A 16,157-nucleotide genomic window follows, 5' to 3' on the forward strand; every position below is an offset into this window, starting at 1 on the left:
TCCTGACGGGTGTAACCTGCTCTTGAAATTACATGGCTGTAGTAATATTGATGTGTTCAAGGGGTACAACGTTTGGAAGGGACCACAACATTCACACTGAGGAGTTGCTATGTGTTTTAACCAGTCTGTTTATAGACTTCCTGTCAGCAGGAACCAGCCTGACCAATAAACACAGCCGGCAGGTGTGGCTACCCGAAGATGGCTTTACTGGGGTCACATGGGTCAGTAAGGGCAGAATCTAACTCTGTCAGATCACCAGCTGTTTAGAGCTCAGCAGGTGTGGCCACCAAATACAGCTACTTGGGGTCACACTGGACAGCAGCTCTCTGATTTCATCTGGTTTCTCCCTACGTCTCTGTCTAACTCTGATTTCATCTGATTTCTACCTACCTCTCTGTCTAACTCGGATTTCATCTGATTTCTCCCTACCTCTCTGTCTAACTCTGATTTCATCTGATTTCTACCTACCTCTCTGTCTAACTCTGATTTCATCTGATTTCTACCTACCTCTCTGTCTAACTCTGATTTCATCTGATTTCTCCCTACCTCTCTGTCTAACTCTGATTTCATCTGATTTCTCCCTACCTCTCTGTCTAACTCTGATTTCATCTGATTTCTCCCTACCTCTCTGTCTAACTCTGATTTCATCTGATTTCTCCCTACCTCTCTGTCTAACTCTGATTTCATCTGATTTCTACCTACCTCTCTGTCTAACTCTGATTTCATCTGATTTCTCCCTACCTCTCTGTCTATCTCTGATTTCATCTGGTTGCCCCTACGTCTCCGTCTAGCTAAAGAGAGATACTTTTTTTCATTCGACCATATGAATATTTTTGTCTGTGATTTAGTTGCTTGACAAGTCCTAAAACTTCAGAAGGACAAAAAAAAAACTTGATTTTAAATGATGATGTTTTTTGTGCCCTTGAGGTCAAAATTGACCCCCCTGTTGGCGCTTTTAGGGTTAAACAGACAGCTGGTCCCAGAACTGTGCCTATATATACTCTTCTTCATATGTCTCCTCTCTGGCTTGACAATCTCAGTCACTCATCGCTCCGTCTTGCAACGCTCTCTTCCTTCTAGGTGAGATTCCTCCCATTCCTATCTTCTATCTCCTGTCTGCTCTCTTGGTTTCAACTCTGCATTCAGTAGAGATTCAGTGTCACTGTGATTTATAGTCTGCCATTTTTCTATTAGCTGACTGTAATTATCACACAACGTAAATAGATGCTACTCACTGAAAAATGTGTAATTGGTATTAATTGACAAGAATTTACACATAAGAAAAACCTAAAACATCTTGGTGTTTATAGTAGAAGAAGAAGATGCTGTGCCTTGTCTACTTTGACAGAGGGTTGTTGTTTCAACACTTGGGATCAGGATGCTGACTAGTTGGTTGTCTGTCCTAACATTCAACTGGCATGTGTGCATTAACATGGCATCCGTCCATCTATATGAATAATAATAATATATGCCATTTAGCAGACACTTTTATCCAAAGCGACTTACAGTCATGTGTGCATACATTCTACGTATGGGTGGTCCCGGGGATCGAACCCACTACCCTGGCGTTACAAGCGCCATGCTCTACCAACTGAGCTACAGAAGGACCATCTCACGGGAGACAGATATGTTACTGTGATAGGAAGGCTTTGTGTTTTAAGGAGTTTTTTTCTTTTTTTCTTTTAATAAAATGGTTCAAATGATTCTCTAACTCTGACTTCACAAGATAGGTAGAGGTTTTAGGAGAAATAGCCAAGATGTTATTCTTATAGTTTTACTGTTGAACTGAATATTGGTTTGGAGTTATTGATCTAATGAATGGCATGATATTTTATACCACTTTACATGTGAATATAGTTTCAAGACTTCCTGGTATTTATCCAGTCTAACTGACGTAACTGATTGATTCATTGAAGACAGATTTTCTTTATCACTCTAAACCTTTATGTATATATTTTTTTAGACATTTTTGAAGCGACAGACAAACTTGTTTTTCCACTCAGAGATGTCAGAAACACTTTCTAAGTCAAACATTTAAAAGATAGAAGACAAACCCAGCCAGTAGACTAAGTGTCCAGACTACATGGTCTATGTCTGTTAGATAGAGCCAGCAGCCCAGCCAGTACACTAAGTGTCCAGACTACATGGTCTATGTCTGTTAGATAGAGCCAGCAGCCCAGCCAGTACACTAAGTGTCCAGACTACATGGTCTATGTCTGTTAGATAGAGCCAGCAGCCCAGCCAGTACACTAAGTGTCCAGACTACATGGTCTATGTCTGTTAGATAGAGCCAGCAGCCCAGCCAGTACACTAAGTGTCCAGACTACATGGTCTATGTCTGTTAGATGGAGCCAGCACCCTGTCTTGGGACACTTTAAGGAAAGTCCACAGACGACAGAGAGGAGTTCTCAGCTGTTGTGGTTTCGGGTGTTAGTGTCACCACCACCACCAGACAAATAGACCCATGATACAAGACAACTGCCTTATGTCTGTTAGATGTAGAGATGTGTTGTGCCCCTCTAACCCTGAGGCCTGTACTTTATAATGTAGAGATGTGTTGTGCCCCTCTAACCCTGAGGCCTGTACTTTATAATGTAGAGATGTGTTGTGCCCCTCAACCCTGAGGCCTACACTAGGCCTGTACTTTATAATGTGTGTTGTGCCCCTCTAACCCAGTACTTTATAATGTAGAGATGTGTTGTGCCCCTCTAACCCTGAGGCCTGTACTTTATAATGTAGAGATGTGTTAGCCCCTCTAACCCTGAGGCCTGTACTTTATAATGTAGAGATGTGTTGTGCCCCTCTAACCCTGAGGCCTGTACTTTATAATGTAGAGATGTGTTGTGCCCCTCTAACCCTAGGCCTGTACTTTATAATGTAGAGATGTGATGTGCCTCTAACCCTGAGGCCTGTACTTTATAATGTAGAGATGTGTTGTGCCCCTCTAACCCTGGGGGCCCCTTTATAATGTAGAGATGTGTTGTGCCCCTCTAACCCTGAGGCCTGTACTTTATAATGTAGAGATGTGTTGTGCCCCTCTAACCCTGAGGCCTGTACTTTATAATGTAGAGATGTGTTGTGCCCCTCTAACCCTGAGGCCTGTACTTTATAATGTAGAGATGTGTTGTGCCCCTCTAACCCTGAGGCCTGTACTTTATAATGTAGAGATGTGTTGTGCCCCTCTAACCCTGAGGCCTGTACTTTATAATGTAGAGATGTGTTGTGCCCCTCTAACCCTGAGGCCTGTACTTTATAATGTAGAGATGTGTTGTGCCCCTCTAACCCTGAGGCCTGTACTTTATAATGTAGAGATGTGTTGTGCCCCTCTAACCCTGAGGCCTGTACTTTATAATGTAGAGATCCTGTTGTGCCCCTCTAACCCTGAGGCCTGTACTTTATAATGTAGAGATGTGTTGTGCCCCTCTAACCCAGGCCTGTCTTTAAATGTGTTGTGTTGTGCCCCTCTAACCCTGAGGCCTGTACTTTATAATGTAGAGATGTGTTGTGCCCCTCTAACCCTGAGGCCCTCTAACCCTGAGGCCTGTACTTTATAATGTAGAGATGTGTTGTGCCCCTCTAACCCTGAGGCCTGTACTTTATAATGTAGAGATGTGTTGTGCCCCTCTAACCCTGAGGCCTGTACTTTATAATGTAGAGATGTGTTGTGCCCCTCTAACCCTGAGGCCTGTACTTTATAATGTAGAGATGTGTTGTGCCCCTCTAACCCTGATGTGTTGTGGCCTGTACTTTATAATGTAGAGATGTGTTGTGCCCCTCTAACCCTGAGGCCTGTACTTTATAATGTAGAGATGTGTTGTGCCCCTCTAACCCTGAGGCCTGTACTTTATAATGTAGAGATGTGTTGTGCCCCTCTAACCCTGAGGCCTGTACTTTATAATGTAGAGATGTGTTGTGCCCTCTAACCCTGAGGCCTGTACTTTATAATGTAGAGATGTGTTGTGCCCCTCTAACCCTGAGGCCTGTACTTTATAATGTAGAGATGTGTTGTGCCCCTCTAACCCTGAGGCCTGTACTTTATAATGTAGAGATGTGTTGTGCCCCTCTAACCCTGAGGCCTGTACTTTATAATGTAGAGATGTGTTGTGCCCCTCTAACCCTGAGGCCTGTACTTTATAATGTAGAGATGTGTTGTGCCCCTCTAACCCTGAGGCCTGTACTTTATGATGTAGAGATGTGTTGTGCCCCTCTAACTGAGGCCTTATAATGTAGAGATGTGTTGTGCCCCTCTAACCCTGAGGCCTGTACTTTATAATGTAGAGATGTGTTGTGCCCCTCTAACCCTGAGGCCTGTACTTTATAATGTAGAGATGTGTTGTGCCCCTCTAACCCTGAGGCCTGTACTTTATATAATGTAGAGGCCTGATGTGATGTGTTGTGCCCCTCTAACCCTGAGGCCTGTACTTTATAATGTAGAGATGTGTTGTGCCCCTCTAACCCTGAGGCCTGTACTTTATACTCTAACCCTGAGGCCTGTACTTTATAATGTAGAGATGTGTTGTGCCCCTCTAACCCTGAGGCCTGTACTTTATAATGTAGAGATGTGTTGTGCCCTCTAACCCTGAGGCCTGTACTTTATAATGTAGAGATGTGTTGTGCCCCTCTAACCCTGAGGCCTGTACTTTATAATGTAGAGGCCTGTACTTTATAATGTAGAGATGTGTTGTGCCCCTCTAACCCTGAGGCCTGTACTTTATAATGTTGTACTTTATAATGTAGAGATGTGCCTGAGGCCTTCTAACCCTGAGGCCTGTACTTTATAATGTAGAGATGTGTTGTGCCCCTCTAACTGAGGTGTACTTTATAATGTTTTGCCCCTCTAACCCTGAGGCCTGTACTTTATAATGTCCAGATGTGTTGTGCCCCTCTAACCCTGAGGCCTGTACATGTGTTGTTTCTGTACATGTGTTGTGCCCCTCTAACCCTGAGGCCTGTACTGAGGCCTGTACTTTATAATGTATAATGAGGCCTGTAGAGATGTGTTGTGCCCCTCTAACCCTGAGGCCTGTACTTTATAATGTAGAGATGTGTTGTGCCCCTCTAACCCTGAGGCCTGTACTTTATAATGTAGAGATGTGTTGTGCCCCTCTAACCCTGAGGCCTGTACTTTATAATGTAGAGATGTGTTGTGCCCCTCTAACCCTGAGGCCTGTACTTTATAATGTAGAGATGTGTTGTGCCCCTCTAACCCTGAGGCCTGTACTTTATAATGTAGAGATGTGTTGTGCCCCTCTAACCCTGAGGCCTGTACTTTATAATGTAGAGATGTGTTGTGCCCCTCTAACCCTGAGGCCTGTACTTTATAATGTAGAGATGTGTTGTGCCCCTCTAACCCTGAGGCCTGTACTTTATAATGTAGAACTAACCCTGAGGCCTGTACTTTATAATGTAGAGATGTGTTGTGCCCCTCTAACCCTGAGGATTGTGTGTTAAAATGAATCATTTCCACAAACTGTGGACTATAATGGTACATTGAGTTAAATGCCATAACTCTCATATCTTCACACGCTGACAACTTATTCACATCTCTCTTCAAAAGGAAGTGATTTCAACCACCGGTCAAGATGTCAGAGTACGTACTGATTCTGTTTGACTACAATTACAGCTCTCTCAACATGTTCATTTTGATTGAGATATCTTCTAAGAATCAATAATTCCATATGTTCTACATGTCTACTTTTGGTGATCTTCAGGAGCATTCAGTACATCAACTGTATAATCTGTGGTTTTCATCCCAAGCTCTTAAAGCTGTGTATCTCAACTCATGTTTTTCCTCCCCCCCCATCTAATCTTCTCTGAAGTAAGAAGATGTCGTCGAGTCGCAGGCAACATCTGAAGGTAAGGAGGAGGACTAGACGCACAACAACGCGTCATAATATCCCGTTAGGACTGAGTCCACATGAACATTTTTTTTTTTTTAAGGATTCTAGATTTTATATATCAATTATCAAATGTAAAAAAAAAATAGAATTCAAGATTTCAAAACATAAATACATAAATAAAACATAAATACATGTTTTCCTCTTTTCCTCTTTAATCCAAATAGTCAAATTATTGACAAAATGTCCATGTAAACAACTACATTTCTGATCAACTGGCTAACCATTGTGTCTGGGTACACGAACCCCCTGTGTCATTACCCCCAGAGCTTGATGCTCCAGATTGCCCAGGGGTTCATAGAGGCTGAGGCCATCCAGGCAGAGGAGGACAAAAACAGCTACATGGATGAGAATGTCCCCTCCTTCTCCGTCCCTGAATCCATGCAGGAACTCCAGGTATGAAGAGCGGTAGCTGTTGACCAACCTATGGAGAGCTACTGTGTGTGCAGGTTTTTGCTCCAGACCCACTACAACATAACTGATTCAGCAGCTGACGAGCTCCATCAGGGGTGTTAAAGTAAGGGTGGAACAAAATCAAGCTGGATTGTAGCTTTCCAGGATATTCAGTTATATCATTTATATAATTTCACAAATATGTCCTATTTTCTTTAAATGTACTTGCTTACATTATCTCTCGCTCTCTCCTCTCTCTCTCTCTCTCTCTCTCTCTCTCTCGCTCTCTCGCTCTCTCCTCTCTCTCTCTCTCTCTCTAGGATCTGTGTAAGAAGCTCCACCAGCAGATTGATGCAGTGGATGAACAGAGATATGACACGCAAAGCAAAGTAGCCAAGTCTGATAAGGAGGTGCAGTTACATTCCTGGACAGATGGTGATTCTTCAGTATAAAGGGGGAATTTCACTGACGAGCATCTCTCTCTCTCTCTCTCTCTCTCTCTCTCTCTCTCTCTCTCTCTCTCTCTCTCTCTCTCTCTCTCTCTCTCTCTCTCTCTCTCTCTCTCTCTCTCTCTCTCTCTCTCTCTCTCTCTCTCTCTCTCTCTCTCTCTCTCTCTCTCTCTCGTTCTCTCTCTCTCTCTCTCTCTCTCTCTCTCTCTCTCTCTCTCTCTCTCTCTCTCTCTCTCTCTCTCTCTGTCTCTCTGTCTCTCTCTGTCTCTCTGTCTCTCTCTCTCTCTCTCTCTCTCTCTCTCTCTCTCTCTCTCTCTCTCTCTCTCTCTCTCTCTCTCTCTCTCTCTGTCTCTCTGTCTCTCTCTGTCTCTGTCTCTGTCTCTCTCTGTTCAGATTGAGGATCTGAAGATAAAACTACAAGACCTGAAGGGCAAGTTCAAGAAGCCCGTCCTGAAGAAAGTCCGCATGTCTGCTGATGCTATGCTCCAGGCTCTGCTGGGCTCCAAACACAAGGTGTCCATGGACCTGAGGGCCAACCTGAAGCAAGTCAAGAAGGAGGTCAAGGAGGAGGTAGGGTTGCTTCTATTTTACTGAGTAGGGTTGGAATGTGTCCAAGAGGCCCTATGCTAGACAGACTGCCTTACACAATTTTGAATATCAGGGTTCCCAACCACCTTATAACCTCATTCAAACTCCTCTCCTCTCCTCTCCTCTCCTCTCCTCTCCTCTCCTCTCCTCTCCTCTCCTCTCCTCTCCTCTCCTCTCCTCTCCTCTCCTCTCCTCTCCTCTCCTCTCCTCTCCTCTCCTCTCCTCTCCTCTCCTCTCCTCTCCTCTTCCTCTTCCTCTTCCTCTTCCTCTCCCTTCTCTAACTCCACAGGTGAAAGATGCAGCTGACTGGCGTAAGAACATAGAGGACAAGGCTGGCATGGACGGTAGAAAGAAGATGTTTGAGTCTGACCCTTAAGACCCTTTAACAAGACCCCTAATATGTGTATTTGTGTTCATATGTCTCATCTGATAACATCCTTCATTTTAATCTACATTCTCCTCCTGTCATTTGTATTTACACTGCTCTGTCTAATAAAAGAAAATACTTCAATATATTTTTTTTTTTTTTTTATAATGGGGGAAATGGACAAATTGTAAAATGTAAGCATGCGTGACTGTGAGTCAGTGGAGGCTCCTCAGAGGAGGAAGTGAAGGACCATCCTCCTCGGTCAATTTCATAAAAATAAAATAGCGAAACATTAAAAAAGTTATCCTTTGTAGATAAAACTATACTAAATATATTCACTATTATATTCAATTTCATAAATTCACGTCACCAAATAATTGATTAAAACACATTGTTTGCATTGAAGTTCTACAGTAGCCTCAGCAGCGCTCTGAAGGGTAGCACCATGGTGTAGCCGGAGGACAGCTAGCTTCCATCCTCCTCTGGGTACATTGACTTCAATACAAAACCTCGGAGGCTCACGGTTCTCACCCCCTTCCATAGACTTACACAGCAATTATGACAACTTCCACAGAAAGTCCTCCAACCTATCAGAGCTCTTGCAGATTGAACTGACATGTTGTCCACCCAATCAAAGGATCAGAGAATGAATCTAGTACTGAAAGCATAAGCTACAGCTCGTTAGCACTGTAGTACATCAAATCTAGTGAGTAGTTGACTCAAAGATAGAGCAAGACAATAGTTGAACAGTTATGAACTAATTGATTTCTTCAAAAATCAAGGAGGAGCAAGAGAGAGAGAGAGAGAGAGAGATAGATATATTTCTTATTTTATTTAACTTTCAGTTACTTAGCTAGCGAATGCAGCTAGCTAGTTTAGCCTACTCAAATCCTGCTCAAACAGAGAAGGATGCTATGTTACTTGGCTGGCTATGGCTATCCAACAACGGAACTCTTCCAAGTCAAGGTTAGCGTTTGGTTTGATTCATTTATTGTCACCGTGGCCTGCCAGTGTAAGTGCTAAACTGCTTGCTGCTAACTGTATACTGTACTGCATGATTGTAGCGGGTTTACTAAAGTGTTAGCTTCTAGAAGCTATGTTGTTGACTTGACGTTAGCTAATATGGTGATAAGGATTTAGGCTGTGTGTAGCTGTTAGCGGTTATGATATGAAGGTTTGGCTTGGAAAGGTTTTTTCGTCTGGTCACAGACAGCTGACGTGTTGTGCACTGAAGGCTACAAGTAAAGGGAAAGGTGAGACGAGGAGAGTACGTAGATGCCAGAAGGAATTATACAACAATCTGGCTGCTATGAAAAGTGTGTGCCTTTTACTGAGGAGTGGCTTCTGTCTGGCCCAACCATAAAGGCCTGATTGGTGGAGTTCTGCAGAGATGGTTGTCCTTCTGGAAGGTTCTCCCATCTCCACAGAGGAACTCTGGAGCTCTGTCAGAGTGACCATCGGGATCCTGGTCACCTCCCTGACCAAGGCCCTTCTCCTCCGATTGTTCAGTTTGGCAGTGAGGCCAGCTCTAGGAAGAGTCTTGGTGGTCCCAAACTTCTTCCATATAAGAATGATGGAGACCACTGTGTTCTTGGGAATCTTCAATGCTGCAGAAATGTTTTGGTTCCCTTTCCCAGATCTGTGCCTCGATACAATCCTGTCTCGGAGCTCTACAGACAATTCCTTCGACATCATGGCTTGATTCTTTGTTCTGACATGCACTGTCAACTGTGGGACCTTATATAGACAGCTGTGTGACTTTCCCAAATCATGTCCAATCAATTGAATTTACCACAGGTGGACTCCAATAAAGTTGTAGAAACATCACAAGGATGATCAATGGAAACAGGATGCACCTAAGGTAAATGTTGAGTCTGATAGCAAAGGGTCTGAATACTTATGTTAATAAGGTATTTCAGTTTTTTGTTATCAATACATTTGCAAGTTTTTTTCTTCACTTTGTCATTATGGGGTATTGTGATGTCATTATGGGGTATTGTGATGTCATTATGGGTTATTGTGATGTCATTATGGGGTATTATGATGTCATTATGGGGTATTGTGTGTATATTGATAAGGATGTTGTATTTATTTAATCCATTTTAGAATAAGGCTGTAACTCAACAAAATGTGGAAAAAGTTGAGGGGTCTGAATACTTTCCCAACAAACTGTATATTATAGTAAAAGAAAACTACAAAAATTAAAAACATTTTAATAAATTCATGGGGCCAAATTATGATGTAATTATGACATTGTAGGTTTCCGTAATATAAATAACCCATAATCCATTGTGCTTTTCCTCCACTAGATGGTATAACGCACACACACACACACACACACACACACACACACACACACACACACACACACACACACACACACACACACACACACACACACACACACACACACACACACACACACACACACACACACACAAACAGACACAGACTGGGGGGATTCTTCTGAGACACTGGGGGGATACCTCTGAGACCCTGGGGGTTCCTCTGAGACACTGGGGGTTCCTCTGAGACACTGGGGGTTCCTCTGAGACACTGGGGGATTCCTCTGAGACACTGGGGGATTCCTCTGAGACACTGGGGGGATTCCTCTGAGACACTGGGGGGGGTTCCTCTGAGACACCGGGGGGGTCCTCTAAGAGACTGGGGGGTTCCTCTGAGACACTGGGGGATACCTCTGAGACCCTGGGGCGGTTCCTCTGAGACACTGGGAGGGGGGGGGGGGGTACTCTGAGACACTGGGGGGGGGATTCCTCTAAGACACTGGGGGATTCCTCTGAGACCCTGGGGGTTCTTCTGAGACACTGGGAGGGGGTACTCTGAGACACTGGGGGAGTCCTCTGAGACACTGGGGGATTCCTCTGAGACACTGGGGGGGATTCCTCTAAGACACTGGGGATTCCTCTAAGACACTGGGGCGATTCCTCTGAGACCCTGGGGGGGTTTCTCTGAGACACTGGGGGGGTTCCTTCACAGCTATCTTTGGGAGTGATGGGTGATGGACTTCCAGAGGGGCACAGTGGTACTCCCTACGGCCATTTTGTTTTTTTAGAAGATTCCAATGTTAGGAATAATGTTACGGATTTGGAATTATATAACGGAATTGTGTTCAGAATATGACTTGACTAGTGGCTACATATGACCAGGTCATGTTGGGGTCAGAATGGGGCGTGTCTAGTGGCTACATATGACCAGGTCGGGGTTGGGGTCAGAATAGGGCGTTTCTAGTGGCTATATATGTCCAGGTCATAGTTGATGGTACATGTCTAGTGGTTTGGGGCTCATGCTTCGGGCTTGTTTCACAAATCTGTAAAGTTGTACAACTGAGCTCATGTTGAACGATTGATTGATTGAATGAAAATTCACAGTTCCATTATCATTTCACAGAATGACTGGAGATAAATTGCTGATTGGCTTCTGCTCTCCACATGATATATATTCTAACATTATTTACAAACATATTCAAGGGTTTCCGCAGGTTACATTTACCTGAAGCTGTAATGCTGCGGATCACAGCCCACACCCGTGTCCTGATCTGTTCAACCCTTCACCACTAGAGGGCGTATGTGTGTGTTCATCTACAGTCTCCTTTCAGTTCAACACATAACAGCCAGGTCCTGATCTGTTCAACCCTTCACCACTAGAGGGCGTATGTGTGTGTTCTTCATCTACAGTCTCCTTTCAGTTCAACACATAACAGCCAGGTCCTGATCTGTTCAACCCTTCACCACTAGAGGGCGTATGTATGTGTTCATCTACAGTCTCCTTTCAGTTCAACACATAACAGCCAGGTCCTGGGCGTGTGAGGTTTAGTGAGGTGATTCTGATCACTGCATGTGTATGTGTGTTGACATAACAGGACTCAGACAGATCCTCTCCCTTCCTGGATATTAACCTATGAGAAGGGGAGTATGATATCAGATGACCTGTGTTTTGGACCAGTTCCTATTTACCTTAGTCATGGGAAAATGTGTCAAAACGGTCTGTTTTGACTAGTGTCGTGAACTTTGACCTCCCTCCGTAGGAATCTAAAAGCAATCAACCCTCCCAGTCAGATTATTATCATGAACTGTCTCTATGGGTTAAAATTCAATAAAACAATTTACTTTTGAGCTGAGCAGAATGAGTGATTCTTAAGCATCTCCCAGGCGACATCTTGAGGAGGGGTTATCTAGATGAACTTGTCAACTTTACGTGAGGAGGAAAGAGGAGGACGCTCTAGAGGCTCCTCACGGGAATCTAATGACTCTTCGTCTAGAGTAGAGAAGTGAAGGAGGAAGGAGGAGGACGCTCTAGAGGCTCCTCACTGGAATCTAATGACTCTTCGTCTAGAGTAGAGAAGTGAAGGAGGAAGAAGGAAGACGCTCTAGAGGCTCCTCACTGGAATCTAATGACTCTTCGTCTAGAGTAGAGAAGTGAAGGAGGAAGGAGGAGGACGCTCTAGAGGCTCCTCACTGGAATCTAATGACTCTTCGTCTAGAGTAGAGAAGTGAAGGAGGAAGGAGGAGGACGCTCTAGAGGCTCCTCACTGGAATCTAATGACTCTTTGTTTAGAGTAGAGAAGTGAAGGAGGAAAGAGGAGGACGCTCTAGAGGCTCCTCACGGGAATCTAATGACTCTTCGTCTAGAGTAGAGAAGTGGAGGAAGAAGGAAGACGCTCTAGAGGCTCCTCACGGAATCTAATGACTCTTCGTCTAGAGTAGAGAAGTGAAGGAGGAAGAAGGAAGACGCTCTAGAGGCTCCTCACGGAATCTAATGACTCTTCGTCTAGAGTAGAGAAGTGAAGGAGGAAGAAGGAAGACGCTCTAGAGGCTCCTCACGGAATCTAATGACTCTTTGTCTAGAGTAGAGAAGTGAAGGAGGAAGGAGGAACACGGTGGTGGCAGTGTGGTGTCTCTCTGTTCAAACCATTTAAAGAAGCACTCTACCAAATGAGAGAGATAGAGGGAGAGAGAGAGAGAGAGAGAGAGAGAGAGAGAGAGAGAGAGAGAGAGAGAGAGAGAGAGAGAGAGAGAGAGAGAGAGAGCGAGAGAGAGAGAGAGAGAGAGAGAGAGAGAGAGAGAGAGAGAGAGAGAGAGAGAGAGAGAGAGAGAGAGAGAGAGAGAGAGAGAGAGGGAGAGAGAGGGAGGGAGAGAGAGAGGGAGAGACAGAGACAGAGACAGAGACAGAGACAGAGACAGAGATAGAGAGAGAGAGAGAGAGAGAGAGAGAGAGAGAGAGAGAGAGAGAGAGAGAGAGAGAGAGAGAGAGAGAGAGGGAGAGAGAGAGAGAGAGGGAGAGGGAGAGACAGAGACAGAGACAGAGACAGAGACAGAGACAGAGGGAGAGGGAGAGGGAGAGACAGAGGGAGAAGCAGAGACAGAGACAAAGACAGAGACAGAGACAGAGACAGAGACAGAGACAGAGACAGAGACAGAGAGAGAGAGAGAGAGAGAGAGAGAGAGAGAGAGAGAGAGAGAGCGAGAGAGAGAGAGAGAGAGAGAGAGAGAGAGAGAGAGAGAGAGAGAGAGAGAGAGAGAGAGAGAGACAGAGAGAGAGAGAGAGAGAGAGAGAGAGAGAGAGAGAGAGAGAGAGAGAGAGAGAGAGAGAGAGAGAGAAAATGCTCAATGGAATTCAGTGGTGGAAAAAGCACCCCAATGTCATACTTCAGTAAAAGTAAAGATACCTTAATAGAAAATGACTCAAGTAAAAGTGAGAGTCACCCAGTAAAAGTCTAAAAGTATTTTGCTTACATATACATAAGTATCAAAAGTACATTTAATTGCAAAAAAATATACTTAAGAATCAAAAGTAAAAGTAAAAGAATAAATCATTTAAAATTCCTTATATGAACCTATTTAATCCCATCAGTCACAATAGTGACCGTAAAAACAACATTTCCAGTTATAAGGCTCTAAACATGTTACTGAATGATGTATCAATGTATTTCCAGTTATAAGGCTCTAAACATGTTACTGAATGACGTATCAATGTATTTCCAGTTATAAGGCTCTAAACATGTTACTGAATGATGTATCAATGTATTTCCAGTTATAAGGCTCTAAACATGTTACTGAATGATGTATCAATGTATTTCCAGTTATAAGGCTCTATGTTACTGAATGACATATCAATGTATTTCCAGTTATAAGGCTCTAAACATGTTACTGAATGACGTATCAATGTATTTCCAGTTATAAGGCTCTAAACATGTTACTGAATGACGTATCAATGTATTTCCAGTTATAAGGCTCTAAACATGTTACTGAATGACGTGTCAATGTATTTCCAGTTATAAGGCTCTAAACATGTTACTGAAGGACGTGTCAATGTATTTCCAGTTATAAGGCTCTAAACATGTTACTGAATGATGTATCAATGTATTTCCAGTTATAAGGCTCTAAACATGTTACTGAAGGACGTGTCAATTTATTTCCAGTTATAAGGCTCTAAACATGTTACTGAAGGACGTGTCAATGTATTTCCAGTTATAAGGCTCTAAACATGTTACTGAAGGACGTGTCAATGTATTTCCAGTTATAAGGCTCTAAACATGTTACTGAATGACGTGTCAATGTATTTCCAGTTATAAGGCTCTATGTTACTGAATGATGTATCAATGTATTTCCAGTTATAAGGCTCTAAACATGTTACTGAATGACATATCAATGTATTTCCAGTTATAAGGCTCTAAACATGTTACTGAATGACGTATCAATGTATTTCCAGTTATAAGGCTCTAAACATGTTACTGAATGACATATCAATGTATTTCCAGTTATAAGGCTCTAAACATGTTACTGAATGACGTGTCAATGTATTTCCAGTTATAAGGCTCTAAACATGTTACAGAATGACATATCAATGTATTTCCAGTTATAAGGCTCTAAACATGTTACTGAATGACGTATCAATGTATTTCCAGTTATAAGGCTCTAAACATGTTACTGAATGACATATCAATGTATTTCCAGTTATAAGGCTCTAAACATGTTACTGAATGACATATCAATGTATTTCCAGTTATAAGGCTCTAAACATGTTACTGAATGACATATCAATGTATTTCCAGTTATAAGGCTCTAAACATGTTACTGAATGATGTATCAATGTATTTCCAGTTATAAGGCTCTATGTTACTGAAGGACGTGTAAATGTATTTCCAGCAAATATTGAAATAATAAAAAGATCTCAATGAAATATGTGCAGTGTCACATGTTTCCTGTAAATTGTCACATGACCAGAGCTGTTTACTTCCTGGTTGCACCATGAGAAGATGATGCTCCCCAAAAAAACTCCCTAAAAACAAAAGGTTAGTAAATGTATGTTACTTTAATTTATCCGTTATTTTACCAGGTAAAGTTGACTGAGAACACGTTCTCATTTACAGCAACGACCTGGGGAATAGTTACAGGGGAGTGGAGGAGGGGGGGATGAATGAGCCAATTGTAAACTGGGGATTATATTAGGTGACCGTGATGGTTTGAGGGCCAGATTGGGAATTTAGTATAAAGATAGGACAAAGATCTTTGTTACACATAATCTTTAAGGTGTGTCGTATTGATATATGCATTTGTAATAATAATAAATAATAATATATATATTATTATTATTATTATTATTATTATTATTATATTATTATTTGTAATGACTCAACTTCGTTCAGTGTGGTCGTAGAATGAGTAAACATGTTGAAGGCAACAATAGTGACCGGGGATTAACACAGTGCATCGAGGTATACACATAGTTATACACATACATAGTTATTGTTTGACCTAACTTTCTACTCTGTTCTTTCTTTTAGTTTCACTTCCAGTCAAGTTCTAGATATGTTGTTATCTAGGTGACCGTCACGACGAGGCGTGCGACATTGCGGTTCTCTCTCTCAAAATGAGGAAGATGCTGTCCTCAGTGATAGTGATAGTGATGGGTCAAAGACTATGATGGGGAGACAGGCCATTGGCCAGCCAGGCGGGTTGAATGCGTATGCTGAACCTATCACAAACAGATCATGACAGGGACACCGTTATCAGTGATGTTGCCCATGCTGTTATATAGACCATGCTGCTATATAGACCATGCTGTTATATAGACCATGCTGTTATATAGACCATGCTGTTATATAGACCATGCTGTTATATAGACCATGCTGCTATATAGACCATGCTGTTATATAGACCATGCTGTTATATAGACCATGCTGTTATATAGACCATGCTGCTATATAGACCATGCTGCTATATAGACCATGATGCTATATAGACCATGCTGCTATATAGACCATGCTGTTATATAGACCATGCTGTTATATAGACCATGCTGTTATATAGACCATGCTGTTATATAGACCATGCTGTTATATAGACCATGCTGTTATATAGACCATGCTGTTATATAGACCATGCTGCTATATAGACCATGCTGTTATATAGACCATGCTGTTATATAGACCATGCTGTTATA

The 16,157-nt window shown here is 42.7% G+C and overlaps 1 protein-coding gene across 2 annotated transcripts; it reads left to right on the forward strand.

Annotated features, from left to right (window-relative positions):
- The first annotated feature begins 645 nt into the window (after positions 1-645).
- LOC124024370 (troponin I, fast skeletal muscle-like) lies at positions 646-8,125 on the forward strand. 2 transcript variants are annotated; one of them, XM_046338307.1, is made up of 7 exons: positions 646-1,080; positions 5,558-5,590; positions 5,820-5,856; positions 6,165-6,293; positions 6,611-6,700; positions 7,133-7,309; positions 7,617-7,859. In XM_046338307.1, exons 2-7 carry the CDS (start codon positions 5,583-5,585, stop codon positions 7,701-7,703), a joined length of 528 nt encoding a protein of 175 aa, XP_046194263.1. In that variant the 5' UTR covers positions 646-1,080; positions 5,558-5,582; the 3' UTR covers positions 7,704-7,859. The 2 variants fall into 2 exon arrangements, with proteins under 2 accessions (XP_046194263.1, XP_046194264.1); XM_046338308.1 differs by lacking the exon at positions 646-1,080 and having other exon boundaries at positions 5,404-5,590; positions 7,617-8,125.
- Positions 8,126-16,157: the final 8,032 nt, after the last annotated feature.

Source organism: Oncorhynchus gorbuscha, unplaced genomic scaffold (genome assembly GCF_021184085.1).
Source record: "Oncorhynchus gorbuscha isolate QuinsamMale2020 ecotype Even-year unplaced genomic scaffold, OgorEven_v1.0 Un_scaffold_1842, whole genome shotgun sequence".
NCBI lineage: Eukaryota > Metazoa > Chordata > Actinopteri > Salmoniformes > Salmonidae > Oncorhynchus > Oncorhynchus gorbuscha.